The 19,305-nt window shown below is 36.1% G+C and overlaps 5 protein-coding genes and 1 pseudogene across 6 annotated transcripts; 4 read left to right on the forward strand and 2 right to left on the reverse strand.

Moving 5' to 3' along the window:
* LOC104793355 (putative glycylpeptide N-tetradecanoyltransferase 2) lies at positions 2,653 to 4,742 on the reverse strand. The gene is made up of 2 exons (XM_019246483.1): positions 4,533 to 4,742; positions 2,653 to 4,200 (listed from the first exon to the last, which is right to left on the reverse strand). The coding sequence occupies exon 2, from the start codon at positions 4,185 to 4,187 to the stop codon at positions 3,090 to 3,092; it is 1,098 nt and encodes a 365-aa protein (XP_019102028.1). The 5' UTR covers positions 4,188 to 4,200; positions 4,533 to 4,742; the 3' UTR covers positions 2,653 to 3,089.
* On the reverse strand, positions 5,064 to 7,819 carry LOC104793356 (annotated as a pseudogene).
* Positions 7,993 to 10,500, forward strand: LOC104793357 (protein ENDOSPERM DEFECTIVE 1). Of its 2 annotated transcripts, none has more exons than XM_010519709.2 (6): positions 7,993 to 9,050; positions 9,455 to 9,574; positions 9,656 to 9,772; positions 9,845 to 9,934; positions 10,039 to 10,146; positions 10,232 to 10,500. In XM_010519709.2, exons 1-6 carry the CDS (start codon positions 8,190 to 8,192, stop codon positions 10,310 to 10,312), a joined length of 1,377 nt encoding a protein of 458 aa, XP_010518011.1. In that variant the 5' UTR covers positions 7,993 to 8,189; the 3' UTR covers positions 10,313 to 10,500. The 2 variants fall into 2 exon arrangements, with proteins under 2 accessions (XP_010518011.1, XP_010518012.1); XM_010519710.2 differs by having other exon boundaries at positions 9,509 to 9,574.
* LOC104793359 (pre-mRNA-splicing factor CWC25 homolog) lies at positions 10,661 to 11,953 on the forward strand. Its single transcript, XM_010519712.2, has 3 exons — positions 10,661 to 10,975; positions 11,303 to 11,588; positions 11,724 to 11,953. The coding sequence occupies exons 1-3, from the start codon at positions 10,743 to 10,745 to the stop codon at positions 11,745 to 11,747; spliced, it is 543 nt and encodes a 180-aa protein (XP_010518014.1). The 5' UTR covers positions 10,661 to 10,742; the 3' UTR covers positions 11,748 to 11,953.
* Positions 12,187 to 14,723, forward strand: LOC104793358 (pre-mRNA-splicing factor CWC25 homolog). Its single transcript, XM_010519711.1, has 4 exons — positions 12,187 to 12,524; positions 12,789 to 13,095; positions 13,265 to 14,322; positions 14,405 to 14,723. Exons 1-3 carry the CDS (start codon positions 12,337 to 12,339, stop codon positions 14,279 to 14,281), a joined length of 1,512 nt encoding a protein of 503 aa, XP_010518013.1. The 5' UTR covers positions 12,187 to 12,336; the 3' UTR covers positions 14,282 to 14,322; positions 14,405 to 14,723.
* Positions 16,651 to 18,859, forward strand: LOC104793360. The gene is made up of 7 exons (XM_010519713.2): positions 16,651 to 17,042; positions 17,145 to 17,231; positions 17,320 to 17,586; positions 17,677 to 17,841; positions 17,921 to 17,974; positions 18,071 to 18,217; positions 18,335 to 18,859. The coding sequence occupies exons 1-7, from the start codon at positions 16,878 to 16,880 to the stop codon at positions 18,713 to 18,715; spliced, it is 1,266 nt and encodes a 421-aa protein (XP_010518015.1). The 5' UTR covers positions 16,651 to 16,877; the 3' UTR covers positions 18,716 to 18,859.

Genomic DNA, 19,305 nt, shown 5'->3' on the forward strand with positions numbered 1-19,305 from the left:
TTATAGTGATATTAATTTATCTATAAATTAATAATTATTATCTAATAGTGTAAATTAATAATTATTAATTTATAGGTATATTTTTAATTGTTTCATTTTTAAAAAATTATGAATTGAGACAATTTTTGCAAAATAAGATTAGAATTTTGGATGTTGTAAATTTTATGGTATTGGAATTGAATTTGAAATAAAAAAAAATTATTGACAATGAATTAAAAATATTATAGACAAATTCACTTATACACATGACATAAATATTTAAATTTATGAATAAGAATATCAAACATTTTATTTTAATAGTTTATCAAACTATCAAAATGTAAATGATGCATATTTAGAAATTGAAAACTTTAAAAAATTTTAGCTGTTTTATGAAATGTTATAGAATATTTTATATTACTATAGTTTGAAGATATAACATAACAGTTGTTTTATAGATATGAGGTTTAACAGAAACATACTTTACTATATCAGCATATATATATATATATATATTTACATGATTATTAATTTATGATATTATTGGGACCATATTTTACATGGGGATTTCAAAAAAATTATTATCTTATTATCTTATCAAATTTTGTTATTTTTTACACTGTCCCAACTTGGGACTAGCAAAATTTATTAATTTATAGTGTTTATTAATTTATAGAGTATTAATTTATAGAGGTTTTACTGTATATGGTACAGAGTTTTGGTATATATAATCTGGTCCGTGGAGTTTTTAGTCCATCATTACAATACTTAATCATATCTTCAAAGTGGGGGATCCAGAAATTGAATTTGGATGCGGAAAAAATTATATATAATTAATAATATTAAATTTATATAAATTAAAACATAACTTTTACCTTAGTTAATAAATATTTAATTCATACTTTAATGTTATTTAATCTATGAAATAAAATAAATGATGTTAAAAATGATATTATTTATGTTGGTTTTAAAATATACTAATATACATATGTTACATATATTTTGAAAATGTAATTCCAAAATTTCTCAGTTACAAATCACAATAAACATGTAATTTATTATCTATATGTAAAATTATTATTTGAATTCACATATCAAAAAATATATCAGACAAATTTAAACACTAGAATATGGAATGAATTACAAAGTTGATAACAAATGTTTAGGAAGTTACTAAAATGTAATTTTTACTATTATAAAAATGATGATTTTTTTTTCAAGAGATAAAATAGAATTGGAAATATAAATAGACAATAATGCACCCAATCATAATAAATTCTTTGTCAAAAGATATGGGATGACAAAAAAAAAAGAAAAAAGAAAAAAAAAAGAGCAAAATAGGAAAGAGCAAAAGAGCAAAAGAAAGAGCTAGGGCCTAGGAGCCTATAAGACTAAGCTATGTTATGACTGTAGATCCGCTTGACTTTAATGTTTTTCTTCACTGGCTTTGCAGATATTAATACAATCAAATCCGAAACAGAGTTATTTTATTTATTCGACAAAAAGATACATTGTTTATAGAAATAAAAGATCTGACGTAAATTTTTGTCTAATAATTTTTTTCATTTTTTATTTAATACCAATTATTTATTTTACACACACCAAAAAAAAATCAATTATGGACCGAATCTACGTAGCACACATGAAAACTCGTTGTACGTATATATTCCTATATTTCCCTTAACTTCTAAAATAAAATCCAACATAATTTCAAGAAATTTAACAAGCAATTCAATCCACTATATATATATGAAGATCAAAGATAAAATTATTTTATGTGCCTAACTATATAAATTGTTTAGATTCAGCTCTTGAATATTATATTTATTGTTTATTTGGAAGTGTGATTTTGTTACTTGTGTGCATCTTCTTCACTTTGACCCTGATAAATAAAGTCAACGAAAATTTTAATTATTCTTATGATTATACCTCTAAAGTGAGTTTCAGCCCAAAGGGTCTCCTGTTATTTTCCATCCTTTCTGAGTTTATAAGTTTGTGTAATTTGTTTTATTAGTACAATGGAAAAATATTACCGTAGACTTATAATTCATTATTTTTTGTCACTTCTAATCTAAAAGATTAGTACTGATCAGCTTATCACCGCAAGTCCAAGTGCACCATATCATATAGCTCGTGGTAAAGGAACTTGTGTAGAACTTTCTCAAAAGTATTATTTTCCACCTCCTTAACTCTCACTGTTTCAGGTTTGGACCCTCTTGATCATCTCATTACTTGATCTCATGTCCTCACCTTCCACTCTTATTTTCTGTTTCCCATCTCCTCTTGTTTTTCTGTTTTGGTTTCTTTGTTCTAAGTGCAAAGCAACAATAAACGTTTGGAAACTAAAGAGGGATAAGAGAAGTTTGAATTAAAGACAACATTGATCACTATGATACATTTACACAACATTACACACACATACATATATGAATTGGTTTCTTATGGTATTTAGGTGTGAGGTTCTGCAAGTCTAAAGTAATTTTTGATCTCTTAGCAAATAAATACCAATTCCTGCAAGCTTAAGACAATAAAGGTGTTCGTTTGCAAGATTATATTGTTTTCTTTTAAGGTGTTCGTTTGCAAGCTTAGTTTCAGAGAAAATTGTTTTTTTGAATCACTTTCCAAAGGAAATTGCTTGTACTGTGGTGTTGTACAAAAACTCTCAGCAGGAAGGACTAACATATGTGTGCTCAGATCCCTGTAAGATTTTAATGTTTCGCTCCATATTATAGATACAAGCTGAGGTCATGGCTTGTACTGTGGTTCTGTTTGTAGGGAAAAACAGTAACGTTATTATGACTTTAAACTTTCCTCTTTTGTTTGTATTACTTCCAAATGATATCTAGGAAGAGCAAACTTCGGCTACACATTGGTTTAATGATCATCGGTTGTTCACATTTGGGAGCTGTAGGAGTTTACTAGAGAACAAGCCCAAGTTCTGATGGCTTCAGTGCACTTCTCAAACGGTAATTATAGAGATAGTAGTGCTTCAGTACAGTTCGTGGACTAAACCTCAACTCTTTCAAGAAACCCACATTGTGCATCCCATCCGACGCGTAGAACACATCACAACCTTTTTGCTTAGAGACGATTAGTGCATCATTCATCAACTAGGGAAACAACGTCACTGTCGCTATATTGTAGTAAGAATAAGCATATTTCACTGTTGTGTACTTCCGGTTACCAGGGATAAGTACAGGGAAAGCGTAGAAGCTGCAGAAGTCAGTGACCTCATGAGTTTCAGGGCTTACTACTAAGTAACTGTAGATGACATTTTCCCGTGGGAGAAGCCAGTGCTTGACATCGTTTTCATCAAAGTCAGCCGCAACCCCAAACTGGCAAAGGTAGTTCCTGAACAACTCCGTAACAGCTGGGACATCACGTCGTTCCATTTCCCTAAATCCAGGAGTGATCGGTGCATCTGGTAAATTGAAAAATTTGATGGTCATGCTCATTGACATTCTTTCAGTAAACAGTGTTAACCCAACATCGCGTAGCTTCTTCGGGTTCAACATTCTGCCCCAGTATTGGCAGGTGGACACTGGTGTAGAAAGTATATCACGTGAGGTATAAGCAGCTTGCCATATATTCTGCAAGTGAACCCTTCTAGTCACCTCCTTGATCATGACAGGAGCAAGTCCCTTAGACCTGAGCTTCTTGTGAACACACAAGAAATTGATCTTTGCCATTTTAATAACCTCATCACGCACCCTGATTCTCCCTGGCGCGCCACCGATGAAAGCAACTAGTTTCTTAGAGGTCTTGACACGAACTCCAACATGCCAGCTCTGGTAATAACCAGGTGGACACAATGCCCACCTCAGAAACTCAACGGAGTACTCAGCCTTGAACGCTAATTCAGAATAGTTTTCTTTGAAAAAGCTGTAAACCTCTGAACACACATCATCAGAGTTCAAATCGCAGGTGGTCCATTCGAATTGACCAGGAAGGTTATACGGCTCTTGCTTGACCTTAGACACCAAAGTTGGAGGCTCTATTGGGCCTTCAGGCAAACTAGTGTCCTTGATATCCTTAAGCTGCGCAACAGGTTGAGTCTCCCAGAACTTATGGGTCTGTGAACACTGCTGTAGTAACCTTCCAACTATGGTTTGACCTAAAGTATCGTCCATGGGTAACTGAATTTGTAAGTTCTTGGCATCAGCACCTCCTAGTGTGTCCCTCACAGGATTCGGTTTTGGAGATGACATCGTGATGTTTCGTCTGCCACAAAAAGTTAAATGGCTCAGTCATGAACACGCAGCGTATTAAGCTAGCAAGCAAAAACGCACTCTAACAACAGCCATGGATCAAAATTGAAAACGAATAAGAAAGCTATGAAGAGCTAAATTAGTAAACCCTAGCTATCCCAAAATCTCCAGCAACAATAACACACAAATGCTTTCCCATTGTGCAATCAAAATCGAGTATCGGATCTACAGATCGAGTTAGAATAATTTGATATACATATTACATAAGACAGCCAGGAATGAAACAAGAAAAAAACCTAGAAATCTGAGTCCAGCGGATAGTATCAACAGTGAAAAATTGCTTACCAAAAGCTCCGGGTTGAAGTGCGAGAGCAAAAATCGGAAGTAGGTCACCGGAAAATAATTGAGCTACGATCGGAGGATACTGAGAGCAAACTTAAATTCGAATCTGCTGGAGAAACAGAGACAGAGAGAGAGAGAGAGAGAGAGAGGCGAGTCCTGAAAAATGATGATGACGACGCAGACATGTTCAGACGATTTTGCCCCTGAGTTCCGTCCGCCTTCATAACTTACCGTCAGATTGAGGTGGGTGAGTTCACGTGTCATCATATGCCTTTTCAAACTTTTGGCGCCAAAATTCCCTCCTCAAAAGTCAAAAATATTCAATTGGTCCAAAGTGCATACGGTGACCGTACGTTTGTAATTGACGCTCCTTATTGGGCCCATTATTTCAAGGCCCACTAAACTCCCATTAATTCTTTTTCAGTGTTATTATCAATATAATTGAGTCATTCAAACTTAAAAGTTCTTGAGAAAAAAAAAAAACATGAGTGTTAGAATAACAAATATGAAAATATGTAGATAATTTGATGAAGATTGCAGAGAACGATTTGATAAGCTTTTATGATTAGAATCATATTCAAAGAACATATAAATTTAGAGCACAAGACTTACAATAAAAGGCTTGAAAAGTTTTTCAAAAAAGTGACAGGAAGAAAGCCAACTTATGATACAAAACTCAACAAGAACAATTAGAATGCCAACAAACCATTGGCCAGAAGCAAACTACGCCGCCAAGTTCTGCAAAAATAAGCTATTTCAATAATCGTCTCCTTTGGAAATAACCTCAAGTTGGCCGCAACAAGATTGTATGCTCAAACTGAGAAACATAGCTTCCTTTCACATCACAAACTGGAGGACATGGCTACAAATAACCCAAAGAAACCAAACTTTCATAAAAACAAAATGTTCTTGAACAGAGGATCAGAGGATATACATAGTTTTTTAGGAGTTTACCTCAATTATGCCAGAATCACAAAGTTTTTTAATGCCATCAAGTATTTTGTTTCACCAAGACGGTCCAAATAGCGTCTGCAGAAGGCTAGAGTGGAGAAGTTCTTGTTTATGGTAGCAAGGAGTTGTTTCGCTCTTGGTAACCTCAAAGGGACATGTCCCACATCGTAGTTTTTCATGTAATGGCTACATTCCAAGTCTTCTCTCACATATCCTTTCCCTGCAAAGATGACACGAGAGACAAACCACTTTATTGCTGCATTCTCAAAATCTACATTAATTTCTTGTAGTTTGATATGTGAGAATTGTTCTTACCGGTTGATCCAAAAGTTTCAATGGCATATAGTTCACCCTCTTCCATTTTCGTCTGCTCGCCTCCTCTAACATTAGGAACAGACTTTTCAGCGTGTATCTGATAGCGTCCAATGCTGTGCCCATTCAGGTTTCTGATACTTTTGACTGCCCACAAAAGACACAACATTGTTAAAGTTTTCTGATATTAATCCATATAGAAACTACCATTGAAATAATCAGTTACCTTGGTATACTTTTCCATTGATTTCAACCTCATAAGACTCCATGACCTCCTGAATTGCAGCACCAACATCACAGAGCCGGACATCTACCCCGGCTTCCTGAACCAACAAAGGACTTACTAAGTTGGATTGAACAATAAAAAGATGCAAAACGAAGAAGCTCAATGTGGTTATAAGAAAATGATGCAAACTTCAAAGTAGAAGTCGAGCTACAGAATGAATGGCTGCATTCACCATAGCCGGGAACAGAAGAATCCCACAAGTTTTCATAGAGACAGAATGAGTACCTTAATACCAGTATATGTTGCTTCACGCGAGGCTGCTAAAAGAGGATCAAACATAGGATTGAACGCAACAGTGAAAGCAGAATCCACAATATGCCCTGCCAAAACAACATAATCATTGTATTTGTGAGACATTTGACATTCAGAAATAAAAGAAATAGATAGAAATGTTTTTGTTCATAACAAACCATCAATATGTGTTCCAAAATCCAACTTCATCACATCATCATACCGAAGGACAGTCTTATCTCCAGAGTTTGGCGTCCAGTGGGCAGCGACACTGAAAGTTCAAGTATATCTGAGCCGCGTTGATCGAGTCAAAGATCAAAGAAATGCAGAAAGAATGAAAAAGATGTAGAACTAACTTATTCAGAGAACACCCTGTAGGGAATGCGATACCAGCTTGAAGTCCATTCTCTGATATCAACTTACGAACAGTGTCCTCTAAAGTCTCACAGAGATCAATCATCAACATTCCAGGCTTCAATATGCCTTTCATATGCTTCCTAACTTGACGATGAACTTCCGCTGCTTGGCGAAGAGAGTTATATATCGGTTTTTGCAGCCGCTCCATCTCTCTTTTCTCCTCAGATGTTGTCCTCCACAAATTACTACATTACAATATTATAGACCTAGCAACAAAGTGTTACATAGAATCTAGTCTAGAAAAGTTAATGTGAACTTACTCATCCTTGTAGTGTTTGATTTCACCTTCAGGAAACTCACCAGAAGGGTAGAGCTCAAGAACAGGAATTGAAGGTGGATCAGTCTGTTGAAGAGAATTCTTCTTCTTCCTGTTAAACAATCATTAGCTTTTTTTGAGCAAGATCATCTAAGCAAACACTTAACATTATATAGTACTAAAAACAAACAAAACAATGTTCTCACTTGCTTTTACCTTTCTTCTTTTTCTTCTTCGTTGAAGCCTCAGCTAAAATGAAAAGACAAAAGTACTAACCAACTATTAAAAAGGGAGAGACTTGAGAAACTCAGAATCAGAACCAAGTTGATGTAGACTAAGTTCCTAGAAAGTTAGCATCTTTGATGACATAAGATCCCAAATTCCCATCTAATTTATAATAATCAAGAACAAACTAAAGATAACAAAAAAAAAAACATATTTTTCCCCCTCATGATTGCAGACTTAAACCACAAAATCAATCAGAAACACGAAATGGTTTTTACCTTTCATTTCATATTCTTCTTTTTCATCTGCAGCAAGATCAAGATTCTTGGTTAAGTCAGAAGCTAATTGAGTCTCTTTTCCATTAGAGGACTCGGCTTCAGTATTATGCTTCTCATCCTCCATAGCTGCTACTTCTGGGTTTCCTATCGCCATCTCAACTTAATTCTAACAAGGCACACACAGTATTGCATATGAGAAATCGTACCAAGCAAGCTCAATGAGAATTACCGGAGAAAGAAAATTCAGAAGTCAAAGTCTACTCTTTTTACCATTTTCACCCCAACTTTTCTTCGTCTATCAAGAAAAACATACAAAAGTTTTACAAAAATTGCAAATTACCCCAACAAAACTTTCATATACAAAACCCTTTACATTAAGTCATTAACGCTCCTTATTGGGCCCAATATTAAGAGGCCCACCAACATTAGTCTGGCTTATCTTATCTGATTAATTTTTTAAGTAAGAGAAAGCAATTGAAAAAAGCAAACCTATTGATAATACATTCACGGACAAGAGAACCGTTACGCTTGTGAAAGCATTACGTAACGGCTAGTTTCCTTATTGTCTCTTCTTCTCTAATTCATTCTTCCCCCTTTTCTCTTCGTCTAGGGTTTCGAAATTCTCCAATCCGATTTGAACAATTCCTGTTTCTAATCGGAAACAAAATCTCCGATAATTTTTGAAGAAACCCGACCCGATTGTAATGGAGGCGAGAATCGGCCGATCTATGGCACACCCATCTACACCGGCGATTACTGCTCCGACGCCTGTTCCTCCACCGTCGACGAGGCGGCCGAGAGTGAGAGAGGTGAGCTCCCGTTTCATGTCTCCCTCTTCCTCGTCGTCTTCGTCATCTTCCTCCTCTTCCGCCGCCGGAGATCTGCATCATCACCAACACCAGAGGTCGACTTCGGCTCAGAGGATGAGACGGCAGTTGAAAATGCAAGACGGCGACGAGAATCGTCCCACCGAGACGGCGCGTAGCTTAGACTCGCCGTTTCCAATTCAACAAGTCGACGGTGGTAAAAACCCTAAGCAGCAGATTCGATCTAAGCCGTTGAAAGAGAACGGCCACCGTCTCGACACTCCAACAGCGACGGCGATGTTGTTGCCGCCTCCGTCTAGATCAAGGATTAATCAACAGCGTTTGCTTACCGCCTCCGCCGCGACGAGGCTTCTCCGATCAAGCCTATCTTCCTCTACAGACGGCGAAGAAGACAATAACAGATCCAACGGCTCAAATCTGTTTCCTACAATCAGGAACCAGACAAAGGTTTTGAACACTCCCAACGCCTCACCTCTTTCTCGGTCCCTCAGTTCCGACGATGTTTCCATGTTTCGAGAAGTAAGAGCTTCATTGTCGCTTAAAAATGGGGTTGGTTTGTCATTGCCTCCGGTGGCTCCTAATTCGAAGATTCAAGCTGATACAAAGAAGCAGAAGAAAGTTTTAGGACAACAAGCTGATGTTCATTCTCTGAAACTGCTCCATAACCGCTACTTGCAATGGAGATTTGCCAATGCAAATGCTGAGGTCAAAACACAGTCTCAGAAAGCACAAGCCGAGGTCAGTTTCTGTTCTTCAACTCCAAGAGTCATAATTTGATAGCTTTTACACAGTATCAGAGTTATGTTTGCTGTGTAGATCCAGTAAAGTCAGAAATCTTAGAATTGAATCTCATAACTGTATTCGGTAGATAGACCAGTATGATTCTGACATTAACATCAGTGTTAGAAGTGAATTTCACAATACCAGAGTTGTGTTTGGTGTATAGATCAGTATGATTCTGACATTAACATCAGTGTTAGAAGTGAATTGCACAATATTAGAGTTGTGTTTGGTGTATAGATCGAAGTTTGAAACACTAGCATCAGTCTTAACAATGAATGTGGCTTAGGTGATGGTAATTTTATGAATTAGGACGAAGTAGCAATAAGTCTACCTTTAACTGTAAATTGTTGTTCTTGCAGAGAATGTTTTATTCCCTTGGTTTGAAAATGTCAGAGTTGTCCGATTCTGTACAGAAGAAACGCATAGAACTCCAACGTTTACGGAGACTTAAGGCTGTTACAGAGATTGTAGAGTCTCAAGTAAGTAAAATCTTAAATTTCAACATTTGAGCACATATGTAGTTTGAAATATGTGACTAAACTACTTTTAACTCTATGCAGACTCCCTCTTTGGAGCAATGGGCTGCCCTTGAAGAAGAATTCTCAGCTTCACTATCAGAAACAACTGAAGCCTTGGTGAATGCTTCATTGCGTTTACCTCTGGATTCAAAAACTAAGGTATATATTGTTTGGGTCTCGTCTTTTCATTTTTATATCTTCTGTACTAAACATTTGCATTCTTATAACCAGGTTGAGACTAAAGAGTTAGCAGAAGCACTTGCTGTTGCTTCAAAGTCTATGGAAGGCATTGTGCAAAACATTGGAAATCTTTTGCCTAAGGTTAGCAAAATACAATCATCACATTAAACATGAACAGAAACAAAATGATTTCCTAGACAAGCAACTGTTGAAACTGAGACAACTTCTTTTGATGTATTTTGCAGACACAAGAGATGGAGACTTTGATGTCGGAACTAGCAAGAGTAAGCAGCAGAGAAAAAGCATCAGTAGAAGATTGCAGAGTTGCACTGCTTAAAACACATTCATCACAGGTATACACATACATACATTTTGGGCACATAACCCTTTGTTTCGTTTTTACTTTATGAAATCTTGAAGTGTTGTTTTCTTCTGCAGATTGAAGAATGCTATCTCAGAAGTCAGCTTATCCAGCACCAGAAGAAATGCGTTCAGCAAGAGTGCACTACTTCGGATTGATGATTTTTTCCCTCAGAAGGTTACAACTTATACAGTGAAAAAAGCGAGCCATAGTTAGCATAGTTACTACTATCTCTTCGGTTTGGCTTCGAACTCATCATAATCTGTCTTCTTTACATACCTGAAATAACAATTGAATGTGTATATATACATCAGTTGTCTTATAATAATACCTGATTGTCAAATGATCCATTAGTTTTGTTTTGTCTGAGCATAAGTAATTGAAATTTGGATGTTATCAAACTTTCGACAACAAATCTCATCAATCACTTTAGTCGAATTATAATTAAACCAAAGTAAACCGGGATTCCATCGCGATACTAAACAAGCCCTTAACGTTGATCTGGCCCAAATTTCTAATGAAGTCAATGAAAACGGACTTATTTTCTTGTTTGTTAAAGGCGGCGGTGGGAGTATAAAACCCCTGAGGATGAGGAGTTTTTTGAAGCAGAGGAAGTCTAAGAAGGAAACAACAATGGCGTTGAAGTTTTTGAACAAGAAGGGGTGGCATACGGGAAGTCTCCGCAACATTGAGAAAGTATGGAAAGCTGAGCAGAAGCACGAAGCCGAGCAGAAAAAGTTAGAGGAGCTTCGTCTCCAAATCCATCAAGAGACGGAGTGTTCTGAGTTTCGCGAAATCAAGGAACAGGCCGGTCTCGTTCCGTAAGTTTTTCTAATTCTCTACTCTTAATTAGTTTCCAAATTCAATTTCAATTGGTATATATATATATATATATATAGTTCAGTTTAGGGTTATTTTGGTATATATAGTTCAAATTAGGGTTATTGATTAAATGTTTCGAAATAGATATCTTTACATGGGTGTTAAGTGATTGGTTTTTGTTAACCTTAGAATGATGTGTAGATAATCCGAATTTGATACCAATCGGTCTATATAGTCGTGATTAGGCGATACAGTTCGAATCTTAAGATATGTCTGTTGGGAGTTGTTTTGTTTTTTAACCTTGGTTTTGTTGTTTATTCCTGTAGGAAGAGGCAAGAGAGAGTGGAGTTCATGTATGATTCAGAATTATTAACAGTGAAAGAGAATGCCAGGAGTTCAGGACATGGTGTTTCGTTTCAGAATCAAAATCAGCGAACCAGAGCTGTTGCTCTTACTACTACTACTACTACGAAGCAGAAGCAGTTGGTTCCTGGTGCCTTGTTTGATGATGATAAGACTACTAAGACACACTTAGCCAATGATTCTTGGCGCAAATCCCACTCCGACCCTTTGCTTCTCATCAGGCAGCAAGAGCAGGCAGCTCGCAAATCTGTAAGTTACCTTTCCTTCTTTCTTTACTTCACTTTTGTCTCTTTCTCTCTCTCTTTGAGCTGTTGCGATTTTAAATCGTGGTTGATTTGGATTCTGCTGCTGACCTGTTGGATTGCGTTTCTTCGTCTTTTATAGGTGAAGAGAAAATTGAGAGGATGATGATGGAGCGAGCGACGTGAGAAAACATCAGCGTAGAGTGTAATAGCATCAGAATCAATCTTCATCTATTCTTAAGTGTAAAGAAAACACACACTCTGTAATTGCTTTCTCTACTTTGTGAAACAATCAAAGCTTTTTAGTTTGAAACAGTAGTTGAATTTGTAAATACGCCGTTTGTCTTATTATATCAGTAATCTTTTCCATTATTTTTTCCAGAAACCAGAGAATTTAGCCGAAACAAATGTGACCTTTGAGTATTTGGGAGTTCCAGGAACAAATTTCAACAAGCAGTGAGAATTTTTCATTGGACTTAACCAAGTCAAACCGGGTCCAATTAGCTTAGTTATGCGGTTTAGTACGATCATTATTCATTAACAAGAGGCCCATAAGGCCCAAACATAACCTCATCAGTTCATCACCACGGTTTTTTAAAAGACGGACGGTTGTGATTTCATCTCATTATTTGGTATATACGGCGGCGACGGAGCAAATAAAAATTACAACCCTCGACGAGTGTGTGCGATTGAAGGAGAAGAAGGTGATCAGATTTTAAAGCGAGAGGAGGAGAAACAAAAAGAGGAGAGTAGCCATGGGGATGAAATTTCTGAACAAGAAGGGATGGCATACGGGGAGTCTCCGTAACATCGAGACCGTATGGAAGGCTGAGCAGAAACAAGAGGCCGAAGAGAAGAAGCTTGAAGAGCTTCGTCTCCAGCTCTCGCAGGAGAGGGAGCGTAATGAGTTTCGCGCTCTCCAGGAACAAGCCGGTCTCGTTCCGTAAGTTTCTCTCTTTTTTCCTTCTTACCCAGGATCGCAATTGATTTGTGTCGTGTCTAATTTGGGAATTAGGGTTTGCGATTTGAGTTTTTAGCGTAGAATCCATAAGATTCGTTTTCTTGTAATTGATTAGTTTAATTAACGATTGGCGATGGAATCGGTGATTTGAAGTTGTGGGTCGTTCTGAAGTCATATAATTTTATGATTAGAATCTTTAATGATTGGTGATTTGAAAGTTGTGAACTTATTTTAATTTTGGTGCAGGAGACAAGAGAGATTGGAGTTTCTGTATGAATCAGGATTAGCAGTAGGGAAAGGGAGCAGTTCAGGTCATGGTGTTTCGTTTCAGAAAGAAGAGCAGCCTTTAGCCAAAGCTGAAGCTGGTAACAGTGCTACTGAGAAGGCTGATCCTTCAGCTCCTGGTGCGCTGTTTGAGGAGAAGGCGCAATCTGCTAATGATTCTTGGAGGAAGCTTCATTCTGACCCTTTGCTTCTCATCAAGCAGCGTGAGCAGGATGCCCTTGCCAATATCAAGAACAATCCTGTGAAAATGGCTCTTATTCGCAAATCTGTAAGTTTATTTTGTTCCTCTTTTTTCCTATGTGCATGGAGGGTTTTGTGTCCTGCTTGAGTGTCTGTGTGTGTTTGCAATTCAAATTGCTTTCATTGGATTTCTTTTATGTTTTCGCCTTTCTTTTCTCTACAGCTACTGACCTGTTTGAAAATTTTCTCTTTTACAGGTAGAAAAAAAAGGAAAGGGTAAAGATGGAGACAGAAAGGAGCACAAGAAAAAGTATAAGCGTAAAAGTGGAAAGCATCACAAGCAATCTTCATCCAGATACAGTTCTGAATCGGAGGAAGATTCTGATGAAGAGAATAATGGAAGAAAATCCCACTATAAGAAAACATCAGGGAAATCCCATGACAAACACTATGAGAGACCAAGGTCAGATTTAGAGGATGAGTCAGAAGGAAAAGAAAGCCGTGATAGGCACTATGGGAGAAGAAGGTCAGAATTGGATGATGAGTTAAAAAGACGAGAAAGTAAGGATAATCACTATGAGAGACGAAGGTCATATTTGGATGATGATGAGTCCAAAAGAAGAGTAAGTCATGATAAGCACAATGAGAGACGAAGGTCAGATTTGGATGATGAATCCAAAAGAAGAGTAAGTCATGATAAGCACAATGAGAGACGAAGGTCAGATTTGGATGATGAGTCCAAAAGAAGAGAAAGTCATGACAAGAGACGAAGGTCAGGTTTGGATGACGAAGCAAAAGGAAGAGAAAGTCACAGAGAAATTCGAGCCAATGAGAAATATAGGAATCACTCCCCTAAAGGCAGTTTGGAGAGGGAAAACATTAAGAGTTATGGTCAAGAGGATAAAAAAAGGAAAATAGAGGATAGAGACAATGGAAAGCGTCCCTCTAAGGAGAATGAATACCAGAATAGACGCCGGAAAGGTGGCTCTAAGCTATCAGAAGAAGAGAGAGCTGCTAGATTGAAGCAAATGCAAATGGATGCAGAGGTACACGAGGAGCAAAGGTGGAGAAGAATAAAGAAAGCTGATGAGACTGATGCAGTGGAAGCTGATAAGAACAAAGTATCCACGGGCAAAAGCTTTTTGGACGATGCGAATAAAAGTGTGTATGGAATTGAGAAAGGCGGGAGCTCAACTATCGAAGAAAGCGTGCGTCGAAGAAGCTATTATTCACAGCGTGGAACTGAAGCTGAAGGCATTGCTTTTCGCCGCTGATGATGCAAATATCATGACAACACAAGACAATACATTACAAGGTTTGTGTTTTTTAAAACTGGTTAGCAAATTTTGGTCAGGATGTTGATCACTCTTCTTCTGACTTTGTGTTTCTGATTCCAGGTTATTGTCTGAGAAAATCAAGCTCTTTGATCTTTGGATACTTGAGGACGACTGACTAGGCTTAGGCCCATTGACATAGCCCATTGTGGATGGGGTGGTCCAGTCTTTTATCTCCAAAGCGAGCGTGGGATTTGAATTGTGTATTGTGTAATATTAAGTGAGTGGGACGTTGAAATGAGGTGTATGAGTCAATCAATACCCGTGACATGTAGTTAAGCATAATACTCCAAGATTCCGCTTTGGCATTTTTAAAGAAACCACGGGATGAAGCCACTCTCTTTTGTCTTTTTGATAATTTATTTATTTTTCTTTGTTTTTTGTCCATCTTTCTTTCGAGTATAAAGTTTATTATGTCCAGAGATTAAAACAGTTCAAGTTTGACCAATTGAAATTTGAACTAGGGCCGTTGCCGTGTTATAAAATTTGAGTTGCAGATGAAAAGCAAAATATAAAAGGTTGATGGAGAAGAAAAAAAGAGAGGAGATTTTGGTTTGTAATGGGAGACATATTGACGTGTGAGATTTAAACCTCTAATATTTTCAAAGATTCGGCAATTCGGGGGGTAGAAGCTTGGAAGGAGGCTTCACGTGTAGGCATAAATGTACAATGATGATGTCATTTCTACACTTTATCACGTCGTTGTATTACGAAATAAATCAAATGTCAAAAATAACAAAAATCAATACAAATGTTTTATTTTTTGTGATTAATTACGTCTTTTTATTGGTAGAAGTTTAATTTTATTATCATCTTTGACTTTGCAAGCCAGACCAAAGTGCGAACCTAGAAGTAAAGAAAAAGGTATAAGATTATTTAACCATTTGGAAATATACATTGAATCATAAGTAGTATTCATTTGGAAAATTCGGAAGACTTGTACAAGTACGAAGCCAAAATATTTGAACATCACCTAACATAATTTTGTAAGCTTCTTAAATTTAGTATTTATTCTTATAAAATAAAAAATGATACCAGTACGGACAATACCAATTGCACCTTCTATGAAATATCTAGTGTCTTTGTAGGGGTGCACATAAATTCTTAATATTAGACAGAAAAAACAAACTATTTTAAAAATGGTGTACCAAATACATTATATTGCAAGAAAAAATGAATATAAATCATATAAAATATCATGGTGAAAAATAAATAAAAAGATAGACAATTTGTACGAATTCACTACTAAAATAGACAACATGTATTTTTGGCCAATATGAAATAAATGGTATTAGGACATGACTTAAAGAAAGAGAAATACAAAGTGGGAAATGAAGTTGGAGATGTAACAGAATGGAAAACGAAAGGTGTGGAATTGATTGGGGGTGGCGAGTTTGAGAGATGAAGAAGAAGAAGATGTCGCCTAATAATATTAAACCGACAATTAGAGTGAGTGAGTGGCCTCATCTCTGACTTTTTTTGACTTTACTACTGTTTTTTCACATTGTGGTGCTCGCTCTCTCACAGTCTTACTCCCACCCAATCACGGCCTTTCCTTTCTAATCTACTCTCCTTATTTAAAAGTAAAACATATTTAAAAATTAGTGATCATCATAATGTGCAACATTTGCTTCAATAGTTGACCTAGTAATTTAATAGTAGTATCCGATATTTCTATGTTCCTTTTGTTGTCATACATGTTTTAAGGTTTAAGTTAATACCAAAAAAAAAAGAAAAAGAGAGTACTCTATTATTGTAAGGTTGTATAGTTCATATGTGATTTGTGAATATATCTCATGTAATTAAAAAAAGATGATTAGATTCTCTAGTCTCTACCATAAATAATCGGAATTGTACATGCTGATGAGAAATGATTAGTTAAGAAATTAGTTAGTTAGTATATTTTCAAATAGGTATCATTAGGCAATGAAAGCAGAAAGAATAATATGGAGATTAGCATATAAATCCTTGTAATGATAATTAATTTTGATTTATCTTATTATAAATAAATTTAACCTTTTTGTCACTATTGCAGTAAAGAATTGTAGTAAATTCCCCAAATAAAATTAAATAAAGGTTTCAAATCCCAATAAAAAATGTATGAAAAAGAGAGGAATGTTCCAGTTCAGTAAAATATCCCTTTTTCTATAAAGGTTGACAGTAAAACATTTTTTTTTTTAAAACACCTAAGGAAATTTCCAGAAAAAGATTCTGACAAGAAAATATTAACAGAGAAAAAGAAAGCAACTAATCTTATGAAAGTAGAATCCAAAATTCTTTCTTACTTGTCTCTATTTATATAAATCAATTTATAAAAAAAAAAGAAAAATGGGTCCTTTTAGTTTTTGATGAAGGTTATGCCAAAGTGTTGTTATTAGTGCCCAGAATTAAACGCAATCCAAAAAATCCCCTCCTCTCCTCTCAAAAAATAAAGAAGAAGAAGAAACCTTCTCATCTTCCTCCAAAGATTCTCTCTTTCTGTAAAAGAAAGTAGAAGAAAGCTTAAACCTTTTGCTGTGTGTTTCTTTTGTTAACCATGGCTGCTAACTCGACAAGGGTTAGTTTCTTCTTGGTTCTTGTAATGACGGTGGCGATACTCGTTCCTTCTTCTTCAGTTGTCTCCGGTGGAAATGGGGTTTCTGATCTTAAAATCAGTACTCACTTGAAACGACTCAACAGACCAGCTCTCAAATCGATTCAGGTAAAAAAAAAAAAAAATTACTGAGAGATTGACAAACTCCAGAAAGTTTCATTCTTTTTAGCTGATAATCTATTTTTTTTTTTTTGGGGTTTTAAAAAACAGAGTCCAGATGGAGATATAATCGACTGTGTCCCAATCACTGACCAACCAGCTTTTTCTCATCCTCTGCTTACTAATCACACTCTCCAGGTTTCTCATTTGTTTCTGTTCCTATTTTTTTTGTGGCTTTTGTTCTGAATAGTTCTGACATTGCTGTTGTTTTTGATGTTTATTATAGATGTGGCCAAGTTTCAACCCAGCTAGTGTATTTAGTGAGAGTAAAGTTTCATCAAAAACCAAGAATCAGCACTCTCGTCCTATACATCAGCTTTGGCATGTGAATGGGAGATGTCCAGAGAACACTGTTCCCATCAGAAGGACCACCGAACAAGATCTTTTCAGAGCAAGTGCCGTCGAGAATTACGGTATGAAGAATCAGAAAAGTATCCCTAAACCTAAAAAATCTCTTGAGCCACCTAATGTTCTCACACAAAATGGTCATCAGGTAATATATTTATGTTCTTCACATTTTGAATTAGTTTTTGGCTGTTCTTGTTCTGTCCATTATTAACCCTTTTTTTGGTGTTGATTTTAGCATGCGATAATGTATGTGGAAGACGGGGTGTTCTACGGGGCTAAAGCAAAGATAAATGTGTGGAAACCGGATGTGGAAATGCCTAATGAGTTTAGCTTAGCTCAGATTTGGGTTTTAGGTGGAAATTTTAACTCTGATCTCAATAGCATTGAAGCTGGCTGGCAGGTATATTCTTTTTTGTTCTTTTGGTAATTTTGTCCGGAATAAAAGAAACTCTTCTTGATTCAAAGATTTGTGTTTTCAGGTCAGCCCACAATTGTATGGTGATACTCGCACCAGACTCTTCACTTATTGGACTGTAAGTTTCTAACAATAAGACTTCCTTTTGTTTTTGTGTGTTTTGGCTTAGTTTTTTTAAAAAATCATACTTTTTGTCTCTCCCTTGTGAAAACAGAGTGATGCATACCAAGGCACAGGCTGCTATAATCTTCTATGCTCAGGGTTTGTTCAAATCAACAGAGAAATAGCAATGGGTGGATCAATCTCTCCTTTATCAAACTTTGGAAACTCTCAGTATGACATTACCATACTTATCTGGAAGGTAATAAAAACCAACAACAAAACCCTCATTATTACCATCTCTGAAACTAGATGATACGGATCAGTTTTGGTTATAAGATTGGTTTGAGAAAATATTAAGTTTTGGTTTTTTTCTCAGGACCCAAAAGAAGGACATTGGTGGTTACAATTTGGAGAGAAGTACATAATCGGATACTGGCCAGCTTCACTCTTCTCTTACTTATCAGAAAGTGCATCAATGATCGAATGGGGAGGTGAAGTGGTTAACTCACAGTCCGAGGATGGACAACACACGACCACTCAGATGGGAAGTGGACGGTTTGCAGAGGAAGGTTGGGGTAAAGCGAGTTACTTCAAGAACGTTCAAGTAGTCGATGGATCGAATGAGTTGAGAAACCCTGAAAATCTTCAAGTCTTTACTGATCAAGAGAACTGTTACAATGTGAAAAACGGCAATGGAGGTTCTTGGGGAAGTTACTTCTACTATGGTGGTCCTGGGCGAAACCCTAATTGCCCTTAAAAGATGTGATCTACTTGCTCACATCGCAGATCATTCTAAAATCAATTGTATAAAACATATATATAAATATATATATACACATTCTTAAGTATATTAATTTCAGGTTTGAAGAGCGGTTTATGGTAATAGTATTAAATTTCTACAGAGTTTGGTTTGTTTGAGAGTGTTTCCTCTGTTTCCATGGAGTGAAGAGTATATAAAATTTCATTAAAGAACATGGTCCCCATGTGTATGTACGTATACTGAAATGAAATGATCACATTTAATTAATTTTGTATATGAGTATGAGTGGTACTTTGTTTTCAGTGTGACCTGTGTTATTGCCTTGTCTGTAATCAGTCATGGAGATGGGACTTTTGGTTTTGGATCTTCATTAATCATCAGTCATGTATAAACAGTATCTATTGGAATTATTGGACAAACTTCATTTAGACTTGATATTAATTAGAAACCCTGTTAATAATTCTTAAGACTAAACAGATCTCTTTTAATGTTTCTCTTTGTTAACATTATCATACGAATAAAGAGTCGTCAAATAATATTATCTAGATAAGATAGATCTATCAATATTTTTTTTTTTTTTTTTTTTT

Source organism: Camelina sativa, chromosome 6 (assembly GCF_000633955.1).
Source record: "Camelina sativa cultivar DH55 chromosome 6, Cs, whole genome shotgun sequence".
Lineage (NCBI taxonomy): Eukaryota > Viridiplantae > Streptophyta > Magnoliopsida > Brassicales > Brassicaceae > Camelina > Camelina sativa.